We start from the raw sequence: 18,392 nt of genomic DNA, 5'->3' as shown, positions 1-18,392 counted from the left end.
TGTTTAAAAAAAACAGATCGTTTGGGGGCTGAGTCACGTGATCCCCTTCTGTGACCTTCTCACACGCAAAGTCCGTAGGGAAGCCAGATTTACTTAACAACCGTGTGACCAAGTTAACAACTGCAGTGATTCACTTAACAACGGTGGCCATAAAGGTCGTAAAACTCAATTGTCTCACTTAGCAACAGAGGTTTTGGGCTCAATTGTCATAAGTTGAGGACTACTTGTAATGCATCTTATGTGTCTTAACGTATTTTACAACATCTGGCCCCGCTAATGCTGCTGCTGCTGCTTATTATTATTATTATTATTATTATTATTATTATTGTATGATTGTATCACAGCGGCCAGTTGATTCGCCGGATTTGGCATTAATTACTAGTCGGGCCCCACCCTGGGGCCTAGGACGTCGTAACGTATTTTCGTAATATACGTGCGGGATCCAAGCAGTGCAGCTTTTTGCATTTGACTGATGGTGATTTTGTCAAGTTTTAACTGTTTTAAATGTAATTCCAGTGCTTTTGGAATAGCACCCAGTGTGCCGATTACCACTGGAATTACCACTGCTGGTTTGTGCCATAATCGTTGAATTTTAATTTTTAGGTCCTGGTATTTCACGATTTTTCATGTTCCTTCTCGTTGAAATTATTATTATTATTATTATTATTATTATTATTATTATTATTATTATTATTATTATTATTATTATTATTATTATTATTATTATTATTATTATTATTAAAGTTAAAATTAATGCTTGAAAGCTTTGGAATGAAGCGCTATTCATTTGAACAAGCATCTAGTCCTGAACATTCTATTAGAAAACACACGATTGGTTCTTAAGCAGTGACTTGCTTTTCAGTGCAAACTTTAATAATAAGTTATCTTGGGAGGGAAGGCTAAATGGCTATTCTAAAAGGAATACCTTTCGTTGAAAAAAGATGTTGCAGTTGCCAAATTTTTTTAAAAAAAAAATACGGTAGCAAAACTGCGTTCGTGTTTTTCAGGTGGAAAGCGCATGAGAACAAGTTGCGTAACCTCTCCAGCAAGTTTCCAGCAATTTCAGACAGTCGAAATGGTAACCACTTGGCTTTTCCCCAACTGACAGCAAGAACGAAGAAAACAAAATAATTCCCATCTATAGAGGCTTTTCTATAAGGTAGAAGGATGGCTTTGCTCTACTTGAATGTGACAGTAATAACCTCTTAATTTAACGATAAATCTACAGTGGCCAAATCTAAATTCTTTCCGATAAAAATATCGCTGCTTTACATCCGACTTGTATAGCATTCTTCAAAACTGAATATCCCGGAGTCTATGCAAAAAAAAGAGAAATAACATTTTATTTCTTAGATTTTTAAACCGCCCCCTCTCCCAAAAAGGGACTCGAATATTAGAACTGTTTAGAATAGACTTCAATGGATAATTAGAACTGCAGAAAAAACAATTACTACCATCCTGCCTTCCATTGAGGATCTGCAGACTGCACGAGTCAAAAAGAGGATTGTGAAAATATCTACAGACCCCTCACATCCTGGACATAAATTGTTTCAACTCCTACCCTCAAAACGACGCTATAGAGCATTGCACACCAGAACAACTAGGCACAAGGAGAGTTTTCCCTCGAACGCCATCGCTCTGCTAAACAAATAATTCCCACAACACTGTCAATAATTTACTAAGAATGTATTACTATTATTCTTCTCTTCCTTGCTAATATCTATCTCTTCCCACTTATGACTATAACCATGCTGCTTGTATCTTTACAATTTGTATTGTTTTTAATTGTTTACTAGTACGATTTGATAGCTTATTAGTAACCTTGACTATTACTAAGGGTTGTATCTTTTTATTCTTCATGAATGTATTTTATTCTCCTTATGTACATTGAGAGCATATACACCAAAGACAAATTCCCTGTGTGTCCAATCACACTTGGCCAGTAAAGAATTGAATTGAATTCTATTCTATTCTATTCTATTCCATTCTAATTTTTTCCATTATCTTCAAAACGGCTACCAGGAACAAGTCAAGGCTGAAACTGCTTTTGCTATTCCAGTTATCCAGGACAAAGAGGAACGGAGGCACTTATTCTCCAAAGCATCTCAGGACAGGACAAGGAGGGGTGGAAGATCATTAAAGAGAGATCCAACTTAAATGATGGAGGTTTTTCCCCGAGAATAATCAACCATTGAACCAGCTTGCCTCCGGAAGTTGTGGATGCTCTTATCGCTGGAGGGTTTTAAGAAGAGATTGGAAGGCCATTTGTCCAGAATAGTATAGGGTCTCTTACTTGGACAGGGGGTTGGACTACAAGACCTCCAAGGCCCCTTCCAACTCTTTTATTTTGCTAAATGCTATTTTAAAAAATTGTGCCTTAATTGCTCCAGCTCTAGAAGGGTTCGTGAGATGATTTTGTAAACAGTTCCCTGAAAACTCCTCTGTTCCTGGGGAAAAGACCTACCCGCTTCTGGGTTTCCAGAAAAGGCAGCAAAACCAAAAATGATGAAAATTCAAAGCACCCTTTGATGCTTTGCGATCCATTGGTTGCATGTGGGAAATGATCCAATTGCTGCAATTCTTGCAACTTGCATTTGATACACTGGAGCATGGGTGGGTAACCAGGTTAACTGAATTTCAACTCCCAGAATTCCTGAGCCAACATGGGTGTTGCTTTTGATTAATGCACATTCTGAGGAGGTTGGTTGCCAACTTACCAGTTCAGCATCGTACTCCAGTCCAGTGTCGTGATGCTGCATCTCTTCATCCCGAAATTTCTTGATGATCTGGCCGAGAGGTGTTATCCCAGAAGCAAATCAAGTGAGAAAACAAGACGTACGTAACGTTTTTAAAAAAAATGCCAGAAATGTCTAAAGCTTTTGGGGTACACTTCAAATGAAAACACATAACGTCAGAATAGTGCGTATGGCTCCCAACTCTCTGTTTTCAGCTCCTGCATCCCGCTCTGACCCAAAACTGGGACTTGTCATCAGTTCTCGAAACAGGCTTTCAAAAGAATGAAAACAGAATATTCTCTTGGAAGACGTGGCAAACTGGCAGTCTAGCTTGAGAAGTGATGAACAAGTTTTTATGTCACATATGGTTAAGAACATCCTTTGCTTCCACTGGAAATTTAGGAAATTTCATTCGATGGCGAAATGTTGGTAAATGCTGAACTTATGAAATTTGGCACACCAGATTCTTTATCTATCTATCTATCTATCATCTATCTATCTATCTATCTATCATCTATCTATCTATCTATCTATCTATCTATCTATCTATCTATCTATCTATCTATCTATCTATCATCTATCATCTATCTATCTATTTATCTATCATCTATCTATCTATCTCATCTATCCATCTATCCCTACTATCTACCTACTTCAATTCCCAGGATTCCCTAGTTATACTGAGGAACTTTTAAGTGGGTGGACTTCAACTCCCAGAATTCCCCAGCCATACTGAGGAACTTTTAAGGTCTGTGTACTTCAACTCCCAGAATTCTCCAGTCATACTGAAGAACTTTTATTGGTATGTGGACTTCAACTCCCAGAATTCCCCAGCCATACTGAGGAACATTTAAGGTCTGTGGACTTCAACTCCCAGAATTTCCTAGCTGTACTGAGGAACTTTTAAGGTGTGTGAACTTCAACTCCCAGAATTCCCCAGCCATACTGAGGAACTTTTACTGGTGTTTTGGACTTCAACTCCCAGAATTCCTCAACTAGCATGCTGCAGAGTTGAAGTCCATAGATCTTTAAGTTGCCAACTTTGAAAAACACTGCTCTAAATTGAACAAAGATTGTCCCCATAACTTTTTAGCTTACCTGTAACAACTCCTTGTATTTCTCAGGATCTTCTTCTACGAGGACCCTGATCTGGTTGTTGTAATGCACAGCGATGCTTTCCTCCACAGCCACTGTGCAGGCCATGGCAGCTTTCTTCCCCAGCAAAGCTGTGCCAGCACCTAGAGGTAAAACACCAAAATCCCAGCTGTTCTCGGGAAGGTACATATCCCAGATATCTATTAGGAAAAGAGAAACACCGATGCTCACCTAACATATAACCTGCCACGTTCCACAGAGGTAACAAAATAGTTGGACGGACTCTGTACATAACCAGCAAGTCCTTCATTTGTTTCAAATGGTCCTTTTCTTGTTCCCACATTTGCTGGATTAAAATAAAAACACAAAGAGAGTTCCGCATAGTTCAGAAGTCTTCCATCTGTATGCTCTCTCAATCTGGAGAGACACACTGCCGTCTTTTAATTTTGCTAAACCATCATGGAGCCCACATGAGCCGAGCTCATACACTGCTCTGAGCCATAAGCCATGTTTTCAATAAACAATGATTAGATGCAGGCCATCTAACAGTCTACGCCAGAACTAATCTAGTCATACAGGTAGTGTCTGACCGAGGCTTCCCAAGAGCATGAAACAAACTCCTGGTCCCGGCAAAAAAACCCTTTTATTAATTGACTGTGAATTCTGCTCATTCACATCCAGTAAAGTCTTTCAAGGGAGGATTTACAGTCACAGACCTTCTCTGGCTTGGAGAGTTGCCAGGACGATATCTGCAAAACTCGGCAAGGAGTCTCGGAGAGTCAGGAACCAATGAAGTGAACTAATTGTCTCCTGCAAACTCCACTCCCCTTTCGCTCCTCTTTTATTTCCTCTGGGAGGGGCCATTCATCGTCTACCTGTGGCCTTACTCCCAAGTCGACCCCTGTTCTTTAGCTGTTCTCTTCATTTGGCAACTCTGCACATGTGCACACTGGGAACAGGCTCCAGCTGTTCTTCTGCCTCACTGATGTCTGACTTTGAAGGCAGCCGATAACAGGCATGCGGCTCTGGCCCCCTCTCTGCCTCCGACACAGAGCCCTCCTCAGAGCCTTCCCCAGACTCCAGGACTGGCCCAGGTTCCTCCCCAACCTCCTCACTGTCCAACTCTGCTGCCAGCTCCCCTGGGTGCTGGTGAGCCACAGCAGGTAGTCCTTGACGTATGTTCACCGTTGGGAACCTGAATTTCTCTCGTTAAGTCAGGCCAGTCATAAAGTGAGTCACCCTGTGCCCACGAGCAATTTTATGACCATTTTCAATGCGTTGGTTAGGCAAAATCACTGCAGTTGTTAAGGAAATCATGTGGGTTTTAATCTGGTTTCACCGATTGATTCTTTTGTCGGAAAGAACACAAATTGTGATCAGGTGACTGCAGGATTCTGCAAACAGGAGTAAAGGCGAGCTGGTTGCGAAACATTTGAATTTTGGTCACATGATCGCAGGGTGTCATAAAGTCATAAATGTGAGGACAGGTTGTAGATATCTTCCCCCTCCCCCGCAGGCCCTTGTAACTTTGAGCTGTCATTAAACAAACAGCTGTAAGTCAAAGATAACCTTTGTTATGGTTTCACACAACAGAGGGCTCCACCCAATAATAATTTACTCCACAAATCATTGTGGATAATTAACTATATAAAGCAAGGGTGTCAAACTCAGAGCCCGCAGGTTGGATGCTTCATGCACTGGTCATAGCCACGCCCGGTTTAGCGAAGGGCAAAAAAAGTCCCAATACATCATGTGACAACGATGTGACGACTCGAGTTTGACACCCTTGGTGTAAACTAATTGTAAAAAAAATATATTTTGGCTACCAGTTGAACTTAAGGTATAGAAAAAAGAATCAGAACAAGGATGATGAAATCAGTGGTGTAAAACTACTTACACGAATGACTGGTCCTACTGAACTTCTACCTAGGACAGCCATCTGACCTGCGTAGATGCGATTTGCCCCAAATTCACCTGCGTGATCCACTCTGATTATTCGGTCAACCACCGGCTTGTTGATATCACCCAAAATCACTCCGCTACTATAAAATCTGTACGGGGAGCGTAGGAATTGCAAGCCCCATCTTCCTTTTCCCCCTGTCAAACAGACGAAATCATTGGTTTACTTGTCAAAGGAAATTGCAGTCGTTGCTTGAACTTTTTCAGAGTTTTCTAAGCATGTAAATAATTCATTAATTTTTTTAAAAAAAATCAACTTTTTCCCTTTCAGCTTGTGATTTTCAGTTAAGGCCTAAGTGAACCAATAGTGACAGAATCACAAGAGTAGGAAGGGACCTTAGAGATCTTCTAGTCCAATCATCTGCTCGGGCAAGAGGTCATATAGGGTTTGGTACAAATGATTGTCCAAGCTCAAAATCCTCTGCAGAGGTTAAATAATTACATAACTGAGATGCTTTAACAATTGATAGGAAGTCTCAATCAGAAGAGGGATGAGACTGAATTAATTGCTCTCTCAATCCATCCAACTATGCAGGTCTGTTATGATAAATAGGAAAACTCTGCACACTGGTCCTGGGGGGGGGGGGAACTCAAGAAAATCAAGAGGATGCCTACAACTAAAATCATGATGCACATAAAAAAGGGAGCGCGCAGCTTTTAATGAACACTAATGGTTGCCATGTTGACTTTCTTGTGTGGACTTCCACACAAACCACAAAACACCACAAACAATTCACCCTAAGGCTTCTGCATCCAAACAATCTGGCAACGCTCGGTGTTGGATTTGGATGACTTTATGGCCACTCTCCGTCCTACTTAATAGGGTGGTTGTAAGGAGAACATTAGAAGAGGTGGAGCATTCATTAAGTTAATTGCTTTATTCAATTTGTAGGTGGCCCATGGCATCTCAGTGGCTAAAGACAACAATCCAATCAAAACCATTTAAAAAGCAATAAAGGTAAAGTTTCCCCTGCATATGCGTGCTGGTCGTTCCCGACTCTAGGGGGCGGTGCTCATCTCCATTTCAGAGCCAAAGAGCCAGCGCTGTCCGAAGACGTCTCCGTGGTTATGTGGCCGGCATGACTTCCGTGCGGAAGGCACACAGAATGCTGTTACCAAAAGTGGTCCCTATTTTTCTACTAGCATTTTTTATGTGCTTTGGAACTGCTAGGTTGGCAGAAGCTGGGACAAATAACGGGAGCTCACTCTGTTATGCAGCACTGGCGATTCGAACCGCTGAACTTTTCTGATTGACAAGCTCAGCGTCTTAGCCATTGAGCCACCACGTCCCTTAAAAAAATAAAATTAATAAAATAAAATAATAATAAATTATTAATAAATTATTATTAATAATAATATAAAAAGCAATAGGAAAACCCATAAAACCACCATAACCACTTTAAAAAACAAAATGCAAATAAAGACCAGTAGGGGCTATTATGATAGTAGTAATATTACTACTATTAGTAGGAGGAACAGTAATAGTAGCAATAGGAGGTCGAGCTGAGTGAACTCAATACTGGCACTTCCTTAGACACCTGTTAAGCCTCCTATCCAAGCCATCTCCTCCAGCGGGCTGCAACAAAGCCCCTTTCAAGATGGCTGCTTGCTGGGAATTCTGGGAATCGTAGTAAGAAATCACTAGATCGGGGAGTTAATCCAGGGAGGGCGAAGGAAGCATCCGAGGGAGGGTTCTAAGGGCAGGGTTGGGAGAATCACGTGGGAATCCCGAAAGAAATGGGAGCTAATCCCGCCAAATGCTCTACCTTCCCAGCGGGCGCCAAGCAGGTACTGCTGACGGATCAGCAGAAGGCCACTGCCCGCCGCGGCCTTCGCCATGCTGCCTGGCTTGGATTGATGACGTAACGAGGCTCCTGCGGCCACAGCCCTGTTGTGGCGCCCTGCTGACGTAAAACGTCCTTAATCCATATGCGATATCTCGAGACGGTGGGGCGCGGCGGGAAGCTCGTTCGACTCTCCACAAATGTAGCTGCCGCTCTATATAATGTCTCTATGCCTTCGTGAAGGACCGCCCCCGGGATGAGATTCTTTTTCCGATTGGAGAAAACCGCCGTCTGTTCTCCGAGAGGCACTTCCTTTAGAGGTTGTCAGGGAAACCACAGAACGCGATCCGGGCTCTGGGTCGTGTGGAGACGCGCGTCGTTTGGACTCCGGCCGGATCGATGGCGGCGGGGCTGCTGGGCGGTTTGGGGTCGGAGCGAAGGCTGGCCCGCTCGGTGGCTCATCGGCTGTAAGGGTTGGGCCGGGCTGGGGTGGGGGAAGGAGAAATCCCTGGGAAGCAGGGCAGGGGTACGCGGGTTCCTGAGAATGTGCAGAGTGCTTTCCATTCCATCCTCTGGGTGGATGGGTGGGTTGATATGTGTCTTTTTTTTCTTTGTTTCCATCCAGCTTTTTTAAATTTTTGCAATTCTCCCCATGTTTTTACATGTTTTTTACATAGTCTATCTTTGCATTTGTAAAAATTCTGTAAATAGTTTCATATTTGATAATTGAGTGTAATTGTAATGTGCCTTTTAACATTGCCATGAGATGGATGGATGGAAGAGATAGATAGGCAGGCAGGCAGGTGGATAGATGGATAGACAAATCAATGTATAGACAGCTGATAAATAAATAGATGGGTGAACGAATAGGTGATAGATGGGCAGATAGATAGATGGATGGTAAATGGATGGATGGATGGATGATAGGTGGATGAATAGATCGATGGATAGACAGCTGATAAATAAATAGATGGATGGACAGATGGATGATAGATAGATGGAGAGATAGATGATAGAGGGATAAATAAATGGATAGACAGGTGGATGATGGACGGATGGAGAGATAGATGATAGAGGGATAAATAAATGGATAGACAGGTGGAATATGGACAGATGATATTTGGATGATCCAAATATCCATCCATCCATGACAGACAGACAGGCAGCTCCGATTGCTGGGAATTGGGTGGCATATACATTTAATAAATAAAGACAGACTAAATTAAGCCCTTGTTCCTTTTTTGTTTGCAAATTGAGACAGCCTTGTTGCAATCACAACAAAGTTGGGGCACAAAGTTCTGAACAAACAAACACTTTCTGGGCATAGATTTTAACATTGGCAGTGGGCAGTGGCCAAAATGATCCATTGACAAACATGCTTTTCTTCCCTTAGAAAGTATTACATTGAGGTGCAGAGAAAGGAAAACTCCTTCCAGTCATCAGGCCTTGCCTGGGATGAGGCTGAAAACTACTATTTGGTAAGCCTTCCCATCCATCTTGTAGCTGAATCCCAAATCCGGATATTTTTCCTTGGCAGGTGTATCCGCACAGATTGCACAATTGATATATTTTTTTCAAATCAAATTTGGTTATTGGTTTTTTGTGTATTGCTTTTGAATACTCTATTCTTAAGCGTCAATATTTCTTCGGCTGAAAAGCAGCATTTTAATGAGGGAAGTTAAAAACTCAAGGATCTAGAGTTTTTCTCAAAAGGACAAAACGTGGGTTGTAATATTGCGTAGGAAAGGCTTTCCTCTTAGTAATATGTTAACTCTCTTAAAGACTTCCCATATAAACAATATTCCTGTATTTTAAAAAAATAACAATACAGGTAGTCCTCAACTTACAATCATTCTTTTAGAGACCAAAGTTACAGCGGCACTGAAAACAGGGGCATACATCCACTCCTTGCACTTACAACTACTGTAGCAACCCCACAGTCACATGATTAAAATTAGGTAGGCAGATGATAGATAGATAGATAGATAGATAGATGATAGATAGATAGATAGATGATAGATAGATAGATAGATGATAGATAGTGTGTGTGTGTGTGGGTGGAGATAGATAGATTAGATAGATAGATAGATGATAGATAGATAGATAGTTAGATAGATAGATAGATAGATAGATAGATAGATAGATAGATGATAGATAGATAGATAGATAGATAGATAGATAGATAGATAGATAGATAGATAGATGATAGATAGATAGATGATAGATGTGTGTGGGTGGGTGGGTGGAGATAGATAGATTAGATAGATGATGATGATAGATAGATAGATAGATAGATAGATAGATGATAGATAGATAGATAATTTGTCTATATATTCTTTAATACATTTTTTTAAATTTTCTTGCAGCATCCTGTTTACCTGACCGAGCAGAGGACAAAGGAACATAATTTTGCCAAGATTAAGCTGGAAGCATTCCTCCGGGCCTATGTTGGCAATGCTGAAGAATGTAACAGGAAAGTCCAGGGAAACCTGGCCAAGCAAAAAGACGTGGAAAAGCTTATTAAAAAGATGGCCCGAGTAATACTCAGATTCATCATTTTATATATTTCATGTAAGGGGAAAAAATCGGGATTATGTTTTGCTCCAGTTCATATTCATTAGACCAGTGTATCTCAACCTCAGCAACTTTTAAGATGTGTGGACTTCAGCTTGTTTGCTGACTGGGGAATTGTGGGAGTTGAAGTCCAGATATCTTAAAAGCATGCTGGATAGGGAATTCTGGGAGTTGAAGTCGCCACATTTTAGATGTCTATGGAGATCCTCAGTCATCCAGGTCATGGTTGTCCCAAAGGTTCTTTTTTCAAGAGGCAACTTGACTTTCTGTTTTTATTTGAAGATGTTTCACTTCTCATCCAGAGCTGAAGAAGCTTCTTGGATGAGAAGCAAAACGCCTTCAAAGAAAAACCAGAAAGTCCAGTTGCCTCTTGAAAAAATCACCTCCAGGTCCCCACTTTTTAAAATTGCATTAGGTTGGGAAACATTGCATTATAACACCAAACCAGTTGATGGGACTTCCATTTACTGTTTTTAGTTCAACTGTTTTTTCAATGAAAGAGGGTAGGACGGGGACCAAAAGGACAAGATAGGAGACTGATCTCCAAGCTGCCTTAATGCTATCATATTTTTTACCATCACTAGTGGCTCTTTCAATCTTCATTGTTTTTTTTAAAATAAGTAGACCAGCTAATAACCTGGCATTGCCCAGATATTTATTTACCCCAGTCCTGTATTAGACAGGAAAAGGAATGAATTATTAAATTACAATCAAATTGTAAATTAAAATTAAAAGACAATTAAATTAGTTAAAAATGTTTTTAAAAGGTTTAGCGTCAAGAAAAACGATACCACCATGTTGAAAATGTCTGGACCAAACGTAATTTCTAATGTTGGATTTCCCCCCTTATCAGAGGGAGCCCCCTTGTGGAGTACTGTTAAGTTTAAGTTTTAAGTTTTATTTGATTTATAGACCGCCCCCTCTCCCCAGAGGGACTCTGTGAAGCCGTTACCATGGGAACTTCACTGTGCTGTAGCTATTTTAGTACAGTAGAAGCCATTTTAAGGCACAACAGGCTGTATCTTAACAGAACACACACCCTGAGGGGCTTTAGGGGTGTCTTGCCCCCACAGTGTTTTTTCAAGAGAGTAAGTCATCTGTGTACCAAGTTTGGTTGAAATTGCTCGAGGCGTTCCAGAGTTATGCTGGAACACACATACACACACAGCCATCTCATGTTTGTAACTGGATCATATCCCCAAAAAGAAATATACCATTCCTTTGTGTGTATCTCTCTTAAGTTCCTTGACTCCCCCAGAATACACCTAGGGACATTCTAGGAAAGTAACTTGTGATTGTGAAGCAGCCATTTGAAAGGAGATGCTCAACTGGGAATGGAGCAAATGTGAGTGATTGAAGAAATCATGAAAGCCATTCAGTTTCTCATTATGAAAATGAATGGAGTAATGTAATGAACCGGGAAAGGGGGGAGGGGGGGATGTTCCTCCGCATTAAGTTTATTGACCTGACCTAGTCCATAGCCTTTCTGTATTGATACGACGTTCAATTTATCAATTTGGGATCTGATTTTCCTGCATGTTTTTTCTACTTTCTAAAAAGAATCTGTATTATACCTGAGGGTAGACATGCCAATGATGGGTTCTGCCTCTTCGTTTGCAGGAGTACGTACCTGACAGAATAAATGAGGTGAAAATGAAGAGCAGGACAAGGTAATGTCGTTTGTACTGGATTCTGTATACGGAAGGGGAGGCGATGTGAAGGACCACAGTGAAGTGATTTAGGTAGCGAGGGGTCCTTGGTGCTCTCTGAGCTTGCTTGTTTTCTTGCAGATGTTTCATTACCCAACTAGGTAGCATCCTCAGTGCGAGGAGTGCTGTTGGCAAATTACTGGCAGTCAGCAGAATTAGCCTGCAATACAGCATTCTAACCACCGCACCACCCCAGCTCCTATAATAATAGCTGTCAGCATTCCAAATATCATGCAGAAATAAATCAGAGTCCAAGGCAGAGTTATCCTTAAAGCTCCAATTTAATAAAACAGACATGTTGGCACATCTGTGAAATTCCAACTCTGAAGAACTTCCTGGAATTCCACCCAGTTGAAGGTTCATAATCTTATGCCCCACTCCCATAAATCCATCACATGATCCGATCATCTTCTTCGACCCCGACAACTCCACCCCGCTAGTTCCGGTCAGGTGTCAAGGTGCGGAGACAAAAGATGACCTTGGCTTCTATAAAGGAATGACAACAACACATTCCACAATTCTACTCCTTTCTATTCTCCCCCTCCCAATTACTACAATATTGAAACAGTATAGTGAAATGAAAGAAAAGTGTGGCAGGCCAAAGATTCTTAAAGGGACCGCTGCAGGCCCGCCAATAGCTGAATTAAAACCCATTTGTGGTCCCTTTGAACTAAGTGTACTTTCCTCTGCCAGGCAAAACAAGATCTCCTGCAGCCTCTCGAAGTTATATTTGAATGCCGTGCCGCCTTTGTCCCCGGAAGAAGTGAAAAGACTGGTGTCATCGGCATCCAAGCTTATCGTCGCTGCGGTATGCGGCCTATTCAGACCCAGTTCTGACATGACTCTAAGCCAAAATCGTTTTAGGAACGCCTCGGTTTACGGCTGCAATTGGGAGCAGGATTTCCAGTGCTAATCAAAGCGGTTTTTAAGGGAGCCGCGCCTGATTTTATAAACTTTTTACCACCAGGGTTAAGCGAAGCACGTGGTCGAATCGTGATCGCAGGACTGTGGGGACGCAGCGATGGTTGTGAGGACAGGTTGTAACAGTTTTCAGGGCTCCTGTAAATTGAAACTCTCACTAAAGGATGGATTCAGCTAATTCGCATCTATTCGGGAGAACCGGTTGTTAACTTTCTAAGCAGTTCGGAGAACCGGTTGTTGGGGAAGAAATCTCAATTTTGGTTTTTTTCCCACTTTACAAGGCTAATCCTGTAAGGAAGGCAGGAAGGAAACATTCTAGCCTAATCTTTATTGTCTTGCTTACAGAAACTGCCTCTCTGGTTAACCCTCATTACATTGTCACAGCTAAAGCGAAGCACCCGTCGATGTGAGTGACGTTGAGTTGGCCTTGCCCACACGGTCACATGACCACCGAGCCACGCCTACCCAGCTGGTCATTAGGGCAGAGAACCAGTTGTTAAATTATTTGAATCCCCACCACTGGTTGCAACACAAGGACGGCCTGTAGGTTTTGGCCTGGCTTTAGCTTACTATTTAAACGTAAACTGGGCAGTTGGATAAAGCCCAATCGGCAGCACAAATCCTCAACCAGTAGTAGCGTATCGAAACTACGCCTTAGTCCACTTTGTAAACTCATCCACTGTCTGATTTGTTTGATCTACATGAGAGGAGAATTGATCCATTATGGCTCAACAGGCTGTGCAAACAAATTGCCCCGCGACAGGCAGACACGCTTACGAGATTTATTTGTTGACTCTAACACAGTTTGCAGAAGCATTTGTTTCCAAAGGAGGCATTATCAATTCATAAATTGTTGACCGTTCTCCTGGAAGTGGCTCCCTCTTATTAATGTGCTTCCTCTGCTCTGACAGTTCTGCTCCTTTCATCCCACTCTTGTTTTTATTTTTCATTATTATTTGCATGGTCCTTTTGACCTGTTTCATAAGCCCAGAGTGGAAGGAAATGGAAAGGAAGCTATCCTGTTTTTTCTTTTGGAAAATGCCAGTTGGGGAGGGGACTCCTTCCATCACACTCGTTTCAGTGAATTGTGGAATCCTGTACTTGAATCTCTGGTCACGAACGCTTCTGACCACAACCAAACCGGGTTCCGACTAAAAAAAAATCACAATTATTTTCCCCACGGCCAATTTCCCCTTCCGCGCTATTTTTGGGGGAAGCGCTACATTTCCAAAATTAGATTCGAGTCACGACTAAATCGGTTTGCGACCAAAGTTATGGAACAAATTATGATCATTCCTAGACGTTCTACTGCAGAGGTCTTCAAACTTGGCAACTTTAAGACTTGTGGACTTCAACTCCCAAAATTCTCCAGCCGCTGGCTGGAGAATTCTGGGAGTTGAAGTCCACAAGTCTTAAAAGTTGTCAAGTTTGGGGACCCCTGTTCTACGGCATAAATTTAAGACTTGAGGGCTGAATTTGAACCCCCTCCTGGTAATTAAGTTCTTGTTGTGAGAGTAAACTGGAAAGCAGGAATGGCCTTCTTTTTTCTGATGAAGAGTAAACCACTCTGAGTAATTGATTGTAATTACTCAATAAATGTTGTAAACCAGAAGAGGCTGCCTACATGTGGCTGAAAGCCAACTTTCAGCATCCTGGGGACCATTTATGATCGGGAGGCACCGAATCATGTTCTTGATTGAAAAGAATAAGAGTTTGTATTTTAAGGATACAGTATTTCTGTCACGTTGTCAGCTCCTTGGTAGATTTGTGCTCCTCTAGATGTATATCATATGAAATTGCTTGAGAAAGGGTTTTATTTCTGTTGATTCTTCTTTTTTATTAGACTTCGAAAATGTCTCCTGAAGAAATAGAAAAAACTCAAGAACATAAGAGAAGAGAGAAGAAAAGCGTGAAGAGTTTCAGCGATGGTCACCAGAAGGATGTTTCCACCCCTCTTTTTCATGAGAATCAGGCAAGAAGGTACGAAAGCTCAGGTGTTATTGTGGCTGTTGGCATCTTGTTTTAGATGGGAAGAGCATACTGTAATCTCTCAATTTACTGGATTTGGATTTAGTGGACTTGAGACACAATAAAAGCATTCCATTTCCCGTTTTGCACATGCATAAAATTCCATTTGCTATTTAACGGACCATCTGATTTAACAGACACCGAAAGCTCAAGTTGATGGTTATCATGTTTTGATCTTTCAGAGGCCAACAAAGCCCAACAAGACAAAGCGATAAAGAGATAAAGAGAAAGGCCAAAGCTTCAAATGCTTCCAGGACCTCTCCTGTTAAATCGAAGAGAATTTTTTCCGGGGCCGCTTGGAATACTCAGCAGAAGACCTCTTCGAAAGGTACAGGTAACGTTGGCATGCATTCTTACACGCCATTTAAAATCAGAAGACAGGAGTCCTCTTCCAAACCTGGTGAAGGTGTTTCAACCAAGAACTATCCACCTAGAAAGCCTCTGGCTGCAGGACCAAGCCAGACACTTGGATCCAAAGCCCACGAAGATCGGCCTCAACGCTCGATCGTCTTGAAAAGCAAAGAGCGGAAAGTGTCGAAAGGAAACTGCGCTCGCCCCTCTGTCACATCAACAGCTGAGATTTACGGCAGCCAGCGTTCAACCACCGGCAAAAAGATCGGAAAGCATTTCGGTTCCGAAACGATGTCCAGGTCCTCTATCCTGAAAAGGGTCACCGATCCTAAACCCCACCCCAACGACCCCAGGGGACAGCTTGTGAAATGCGCCCAAAGGAACGGGGCTAAAGGCGAACGGGAAGGCAGCAATGCACTCTCCCGAACCACTTCCAAATGCCGTCAGGTCAACTTTGCAAATTGGGAATCTCTTGGCTTGGAGAGGGATGGAGTAAGAGGCTCTGATGGTGACAGTGATGACACCGACGCCAACGCTGTGCCTTCTACGGAGAAAGGTGTGCTCACAGAAAGACGGAATGGCGATTGTATTTCTACAGTCCAACAAGGACCGCCTTTTCTGCACAAGCTCTGCCAGGAAATGACTCGAGAAATACCCGCCGATCAGACCAGGAGCGAATCCAACCGGTCGTCCTCTCCGAAGGAGCTCAGAGACGTCCACGCAGGAGAGGATTGCGTCGATAGCTCGCCACGTCAAGAACACGGGTTAGAATCGGAGTCCTGTAAACGAGAGGCAATTTGTATCCCGCCCAGGGCTCCAGCGAGTTGCCGTTGTTCAGAACTGCTAAGTTACTGTGTGTGTGAAATCGAGGAAGGGCAAGGGATCGGATTTCCTGGGGAAACTGCAGCGCTTTGGAAGAGTTTGGACGGGGAGCAATCCGACGACGACGAGTTCACCAACTTGTCTCTCTTGAGCAGTGCCAGATCGTCCAGCTGGTTCTGTGAGCAGATGGTAAAGTGTTCGAAATCCGAGCTTTTCTGTGCAGTTTGGTTGCTGATTCTGGGTGTTAGCCTGTTATATTTATAAACCGTTGCATTCCAAACAGCTGGCCCGTAGTTTCCATTATTTCAAAGGACATGAGAGTAGACTTGGTGTTCCCTTTCCAGCTTCATGCTTTACAGAAAGATTTGAGCTAACCCAGCATTTGTTAATCTTGGCCATTTTTAAGCTAGGTGCCAGAATTCCCAAGCCAGTGTCAGGTGTAGGGAACCAAGAAAGACGATGAGTTGCTCAGAGTAGTTACTACTAGTAATTTCTTTATGAGCCACGGCAGCGCACTGGTTAGAGTGTAGTACTGCAGGCTACTCCTGCTGCCCGCCGGCTGCCTGCAATTTGGCAGTTGAAATCTCACCAGGCTCAAGGCTGACTCAGCCTTCCATCCTTCCAAGGTCGGTAAAATGAGGATCCAAATTGTTGGGGGGCAATAGGCTAACTCTAAACCACTTAGAGGGCAGTAAAAGCACTGTGAAGCGATATATAAGTGCTACTGCTCTTTGCCTGTAGACAGGATCTTGCCAGAGTAAAAGCGCACACTGCATAGGGATCGGTTAAATTTTGGGAAGGTTTTAAGGAGGATCCCTTCTGAGCCTCTTTCTGCATACCAACCAGACTCAAGGTTGATTTATCTTTTACTTCCTGGAGAAAGAGCCCTTCTTTCCTCCAAACCAGCACCAGATTCTATCACATCCAGCCTTGTTGGCTGGGGAATTCTGGGAGCCGGAAGTCCACTCCCATCTTTAAAGTTGCCAACGATGAGAAATAGTGGGCTAGACCATAGCAAGCGGAGTTGATCAAAAGTCTCTTGAGGATCCCAATTGTCTATTAACTAGTTCTTATTTGTTGAAGAAACTATAATAAATATTTACATACCTGCACACCATTCACTGGAAGTGACTGGTGCGGTGGCCTAGGGGTGGAGCTGTCGCCTCACAACCAGGTTGTGAGTTTGATCCTAGGTAGAGGCAGATATTTCTCTTTCTGTGCACAATGAGAATCTATCTGCCGAACAAAACTCCGCATCGGTGACAAGAAGGGCATCTGGCCAGTAAATACTCTGTTAGCTCCATTCAGTTGCCCCGACTACACCCCGCAAGAGATCATGGATTCATTAAACAACAACAAAAATACCATGCCACTGGAAGGACATATTTTCGCTTTAATTTTGCAGACGATGTCAAAAACCCTCAATTTTGATGTTATCTCTTCAACATTTCTTCTATTGTAGGGTGAAAACATTACACTGAAGGAGGATGTCAACCCCAAGACGGAAACATTTCTTCAAAAACTTCTGAAGGCTCCCGAAAATGGCACCATCCCGCAGGAAGTGTTCCATCAGTATGAAAAACAGAAGTAAAAAAAAATCTTTGTTAAATTTTCTTTACCAGGGACTGCTTTGCATTTCATTTGATGCTCCAGAAGTTTCTAAGGATGCAGTGCTGCTTTATAACGATTAATGTTCCACAATTTTATACTATTTTTGTAATCATCTCAATTTGCTCAAGGATGTCGCAACAATTTGATAGACCATTAGATGATTAATAGCAGATCTCTAGACTTCTCCCCTTCTAGATTGTAGCTTCCACTGCTCTTAACCATTATGCTCGTTTTAAAATTCTGTATTTATGTAACCTTATAATAAAGTTAGAACTAGTACTTCTAAATGTGCTTCTTTTCTGGACAATCAATACTGATCATGAAAACGAGGCCATCTTTTCCAGACTAGGAAACTTATTTTCCTGTTTCCCCAAATTTTCTCAGCGCAGACCTCCAAACGGAAAACAGCGTCTCTTAAAACCGAGTTGTGTCTTAATTGTGTTGTTATGGCTGCTGCTTCATTTTATCGCTCAACTTAATCCAACTTAACACAATTTCAAACGTTCATAGCGGTCAAATAATCAGTACTGTATTTTTATGTTGCTTTCCCCATTTTTTAGCCAAATATCTGACTGACTAGAATGACGGGAATTGATTGCAGGTATAAATAATACGTGCCAACTATGTAACTTGACAATGATGCTACGACGTTGCAGTGATTTTATTCCGATGAAGGCATTTTGAACATCGTTTCTTATAAAATGTCTTTTCTTCATTTTTTAAAAACTGTCCGATCACAAATAAAAGCATGTCATTTCTGCAAAGTTTTCACTGTATGTTTATTGTATTTAGTTTGACAAACG

The 18,392-nt window shown here is 42.2% G+C and overlaps 2 protein-coding genes across 3 annotated transcripts; one reads left to right on the top strand and one right to left on the bottom strand.

Moving 5' to 3' along the window:
* Positions 1-836: 836 nt before the first annotated feature.
* On the bottom strand, positions 837-7,760 carry COQ7 (coenzyme Q7, hydroxylase). Its single transcript, XM_081965724.1, has 6 exons — positions 7,556-7,760; positions 5,728-5,927; positions 4,062-4,176; positions 3,834-3,973; positions 2,718-2,786; positions 837-1,315 (listed from the first exon to the last, which is right to left on the bottom strand). The coding sequence occupies exons 1-6, from the start codon at positions 7,626-7,628 to the stop codon at positions 1,238-1,240; spliced, it is 675 nt and encodes a 224-aa protein (XP_081821850.1). The 5' UTR covers positions 7,629-7,760; the 3' UTR covers positions 837-1,237.
* Positions 7,761-7,843: 83 nt separating this feature from the next.
* Positions 7,844-18,353, top strand: LOC309398626 (uncharacterized protein). 2 transcript variants are annotated; one of them, XM_081965707.1, is made up of 8 exons: positions 7,844-8,040; positions 8,967-9,051; positions 9,940-10,110; positions 11,768-11,817; positions 12,550-12,664; positions 14,621-14,757; positions 14,988-16,167; positions 17,441-18,353. In XM_081965707.1, the coding sequence occupies exons 1-8, from the start codon at positions 7,973-7,975 to the stop codon at positions 17,567-17,569; spliced, it is 1,935 nt and encodes a 644-aa protein (XP_081821833.1). In that variant the 5' UTR covers positions 7,844-7,972; the 3' UTR covers positions 17,570-18,353. The 2 variants fall into 2 exon arrangements, with proteins under 2 accessions (XP_081821833.1, XP_081821834.1); XM_081965708.1 differs by lacking the exons at positions 7,844-8,040; positions 8,967-9,051 and having other exon boundaries at positions 10,039-10,144.
* The last annotated feature ends 39 nt before the right edge of the window (positions 18,354-18,392 follow it).

This window comes from Natrix helvetica (genome assembly GCF_964273705.1).
Source record: "Natrix helvetica genome assembly, chromosome: 13".
NCBI classification, from domain to species: domain Eukaryota; kingdom Metazoa; phylum Chordata; class Lepidosauria; order Squamata; family Natricidae; genus Natrix; species Natrix helvetica.
Note: the sequence above shows the minus strand (reverse complement) of the source record. Positions and strands in the feature narration are given on the sequence as shown.

What these genes read in the sequence shown, in the direction of transcription:
- COQ7 (XM_081965724.1), bottom strand. Translation starts at nt 7,628, where the DNA reads ATGGCGAAGGCCGCGGCGGGCAGTGGCCTTCTGCTGATCCGTCAGCAG. An exon ending in GCTTGGCGCCCGCTGGGAAG is followed by an intron (nt 5,928 to 7,555) that starts GTAGAGCATTTG and finishes TCTGTTTGACAG; the next exon opens with GGGGAAAAGGAAGATGGGGC. An exon ending in CAGTAGGACCAGTCATTCGT is followed by an intron (nt 4,177 to 5,727) that starts GTAAGTAGTTTT and finishes ATTTTAATCCAG; the next exon opens with CAAATGTGGGAACAAGAAAA.
- LOC309398626 (XM_081965707.1), top strand. Translation starts at nt 7,973, where the DNA reads ATGGCGGCGGGGCTGCTGGGCGGTTTGGGGTCGGAGCGAAGGCTGGCC. An exon ending in AGGCTGAAAACTACTATTTG is followed by an intron (nt 9,052 to 9,939) that starts GTAAGCCTTCCC and finishes ATTTTCTTGCAG; the next exon opens with CATCCTGTTTACCTGACCGA. An exon ending in CCAAGCTTATCGTCGCTGCG is followed by an intron (nt 12,665 to 14,620) that starts GTATGCGGCCTA and finishes CTTTTTTATTAG; the next exon opens with ACTTCGAAAATGTCTCCTGA.